The 4,114-nt window shown below is 45.5% G+C and overlaps 1 protein-coding gene across 1 annotated transcript in view; it reads right to left on the bottom strand.

Moving 5' to 3' along the window:
* LOC107087414 (collagen alpha-1(XII) chain-like) overlaps positions 1 to 4,114 on the bottom strand; it is a 177,562-nt gene that overhangs the window by 72,649 nt on the left and 100,799 nt on the right. Inside the window, 4 exon segments of the mRNA XM_015378984.1 lie at positions 1,608 to 1,747; positions 3,036 to 3,053; positions 3,151 to 3,283; positions 3,401 to 3,540. Coding sequence (XP_015234470.1) covers positions 1,608 to 1,747; positions 3,036 to 3,053; positions 3,151 to 3,283; positions 3,401 to 3,540 — 431 coding nt within the window.

Here is a 4,114-nt window from a genome sequence, read left to right as displayed (position 1 = left end):
ATCTAATTTCAAACTCTTCAGTATTAAAGTTGGTTCTCCAGCATTAATACTGATGCCAAACTGTGATATAATTGTAATATTTTATTCTCTATTGTGTATTTACGTTTGTGTCCATATTACCTAATTAGTTTCAAATGAGTTTCAGTTGTTTAGTTAAGACTTTTTAACTGAATTATGTTGTAAACAGATTTTATGCTATATTTTAAATGAAAGTTTTGAATTTTTTCCATCTGCGTGGCGAGTTAAGAGTTTGGCCGTGATTTGAGGTTGAATCGCAGTTTGATGGATCGTCCTAACACACAGCCATATGGCTGAACACAGTAACATAAAGTCCCGACAGCATTTAATCCAGAAAGGAGGTTCTGCAGGCTGATGGATCATGAGCTAAACTCCCATCAGGTCTTTATTAATAGCAAATAAAAAAGAAGAAATATTGAAAATGTTCCTGTTTGGTTGGTGAGCAGAGAGGAGAGAAGTCAGGAGTTTGAAGTAAAAAAAATCTTGGATTAGTTCCACAGAACAAACATCCTGTCTGATAGGATGTGACAGATGATCCTAACGGGTCTGCAGATCCTCCCAGGTCTGATGCAGCGTTCTGAGATCAGTCAGGCTGCCAGCATCCCCGTCCAAACCTGACATTCTGTTTGGAGAAATGTTGTCAAAACATCCCGGCTTCCTCTCAGGGTTTTTCCAGAAGCAATGCCATCAAGCTCACGACATGAAGACCTGACCAGCCCCTTAGCTCAGGAGAGCCTAGTTTATCACAGAAGACTTCCTGCAAAGCCAGATGGTTTCCAAGATAGATCAGCAGCACCTGAACTATCTGAAGCTGGACTCAACTGATAAAACGTCCATTTATCTAAAACAGCAGGACCGGAGCTCCCAAACAGAAACCCCATCATAACATCTAATTATTGTAATTAGGTATTGTCAGGTTTCTGTTATGTTTTTCTTTAGAGTATCCAGTCTTGCTTTATTCCTTGTTTTCTAGTGTTAGTGTTTAGTTTTCCTTTCTCCATGTTTATAGTTCTAGTAGTTTTATTATTATTTTGTTGTTATTTCCAGCTTTCTATTTGTTGCTCTCTGCTGCCCTCTTGTGTTCTCCTTCTTCCCTAGCTCTTTCCCTCTCTTGCTCTGTGTACAGCTGCTCCCAGTTTCCTCATTAGCCCCCTCTTTGTCTCAGTCTCCTTTAAAAGCCCTCTCTCTTTGCTGGGTCCTCGTCAAACTTCCTCCAACTCCGTCTTCCTGAGTCTTCCTCGTTGTGACAGTGATTCCCCTGATGTCTCCATGGTTTCTGGTTTGTTATGTTTGATTCTTTTGGATTTTCGGACTCCCAATTTCATGCTAGTTTGGACTTTGTTTTCATTATTGGATTTTCAGATAACCTGCCTTTGTTTTCAGTTTCCCTTTTTAATTAAATCTAAAGAAATTCACCTCTGCCTTCCTGCCTCTGCTTTTGGGTCAACAGTCCATAACCAAATCCTGACGGGTATTAAATAAAAGCTTTTGTTGCGATGGACTGACGGCCGACCCCGTCCTTTTTTGCTTTTCGCCCTCCATCTGTCCAAACTCCGTCTCCAACCCCGACAGACTGAGGACACACTTACTGAGAGCGGCTCTCCTCCAGCGATGGGCTTGTACGTGATCTTGTAGTTCTGCACCGGGCCGGGAGCGGCGTCCCACTTGACGGATAGGGTGGAGGTGGTGGCGTTAAACACTCGGAGGTTCCGAGGCGGCGCCGGTTTTACTGGAGGGACAGAGAAGCAGGAAGTGAGATGATACAGAGAGATGGGAGGGGGCAGGATGAGGGTGAGGATGATGATGATGATGGTTCCTCCAGGAGCTGGAAGGCTTTAGGATGGAAGAAGCACGATGATGAGGATGATGATGAGGAGTGAAGCTGGAGCAGAGCTGTGGGGGGGGCAACTTATTGACCTATGAGCCTAAATAACACAAAAACCTTTTTGCTGCACAAAGATAGCCAATTGTGATTGGTTTAAAGAAACTATAAGTTTTTTTGTTGTTTATTTGTTTTGTTGACCTCTGGTGATCTCTGAAAGCTTATATTAATATACTTAAAATGATGGCTGCAGAAAAACGGAGCATAAACATCGGACACCATGGATTTGCGTTTGGATTTAGTTCATGTAAACGTTTCGGTTCACATTTAGACCTTTCAAATTTGGTTTTTAACTCTAATAAAAGCAGCACAAACATAAATTGTAGCACAAATACTTGTTAAAATTGGTTAATATGAGGGGGGCTGGTCAACCTTTTGACCTCTGAGCATGGGGTAAATAATTAAAAACAAAAGCAGCACAAATGATAACGTTTCTGCTGCACAAATAGCCTAATTTATTGACAGCCATTTTGTTTAATATAAAAAAGGGTGAGGGGGGGGGGGTTTCCGGTTGACTTTTGGTGATCTCTCAAAGCTTTCATTAATATATTCTAAATTATATCGGCTCAAACAAAAGAGCTTGCCGTAAAAAAGCCAGACACTACTTGTGTCTGACTGAAGGTGGGCGGGGCCTGAAGTCGGGGCATTGGAAGCAGCAGCTAAGGTTTAGGAGGTCCACTGAGCTCCACCGCTGCAGCAAAGTGTCTGAACATGCCGAAAAACATGATGATGTTGAATCCATGAAGAAACAAAGAGATGAAGAACCACACAGGTGAGCTGATGGATGGACCCAAACAGGATGGAAGGAATTATTAACAGAGATGGAGGACAATGCTTCCCAGTCTGCGTTCGCGCCGCAGCCTGCCGTCAGGACGTGACTGGTATCATTCTGCAAACTGGTCCCTGTACTGGTCTAACGGTGCCTAAAGCAGCAGAGGAAGGTCCTGATTGAAGCTAACCTTGAGCTAACTATGCAGCCATGGCAGCGCGGCTGGAGGCGCGAACGCAAAGCGAAGCTCTGAAACACACAAGCATGCGGAGACTTTAACGCCGTCGTCTGTTGGCTCAATGTGACCCTCCGTCACAGACGTGAACACAAACATGGAGAAGGGAGCCGCCCCTCTCTGAGACCTACCCTCTGAGTCCTTCAGCACTAGAAAGAGACGGCGAGAAGAAGAGCGTTATTCCAAAGTCACAGAGAGCCGCCGGTTAGGATTATCCCGCCGCTCTGAGGCCAGAGCATCACTTACACGTCCGCTCGGTTCCCATCAGGTCCTCGCTCTCAGACTCGTCTGGATAGATTGCCGTGATGGTCACTAAGTACTCCGTGTCCGGGTCCAGGTTCTCGATAACGTAGGAGTTCTCGTCGCTGTTCAGAATTTCCTGCGGAGAGAAAAGCAGAACGCTCTAAAAGACCGGCCACAAATATTCAAAAGAAAAGATTTTCTAGCTTTTGTTACAGGAAAGTTGTAGGAGCTCAGCGCCTTGGTCTGAACTTACATTCAGAAAGTTCGCCTCTCCCTGCTTGGTCCATGAGATCCGGTAGAGGGCCACATCTGGAGCGCCGTGTTCCCAGGTGGCTCTGAACGAGGTCTGGGTCGTCTCGGAGAAGCGGAGGTTCTTGGGAGCAGGAACGACGTCTGTTAACACAGATATGAAGAGGTCAGGACGCACAAAAATGAGAAGAAGGCAACAGAAAGATCCCCGAAGAGAAAGAACGGCAAGGATGGATCCTTCAGGAGCGCCTCAGCTCAACCAGAACCTCTAGGTTTCTGTCTGAATGGAGTTTCTGGAAAGAGGCCGAGGAGTTCGGCTGCAGCCCATTGGTCTCATTAAACGTCCTCTAGGAGATCTTGGAAAAACGGTTCCAGCAAGCTATATTTTTGCACATACACAACCATGCCTCTCCCTTCAGACCACACCTCGAAGCGCGAAATGTGAATTTAACGCCTAAATTCACTGAAAATGCCAAAATCTGACGGCAAAACATGTTCGCTTTATCCTGCTGCCTGCAGTTTGGATTACAGACATGAAAAACGCCTTCCAGCCGCCATGGCAAACCGCAAGGAGGCGACTGCGCCATAGGCTGCTGTTGAATGGGATTCCTAGTGACAGAGCTCAGCCGGTCTGAGCGGCCTGAATGGCTCCGACAGGATGGTAATCTGGATGAACTGACTGCACAGACCATGTTTTCAGGAGGACTTTCTCACTTCA

This window comes from Cyprinodon variegatus, unplaced genomic scaffold (genome assembly GCF_000732505.1).
Source record: "Cyprinodon variegatus isolate N-32 unplaced genomic scaffold, C_variegatus-1.0 Scaffold183, whole genome shotgun sequence".
Lineage (NCBI taxonomy): Eukaryota > Metazoa > Chordata > Actinopteri > Cyprinodontiformes > Cyprinodontidae > Cyprinodon > Cyprinodon variegatus.
The sequence above is the reverse complement of the archived record's forward strand: the minus strand, read 5'-3'. Positions and strand labels throughout refer to the sequence as shown.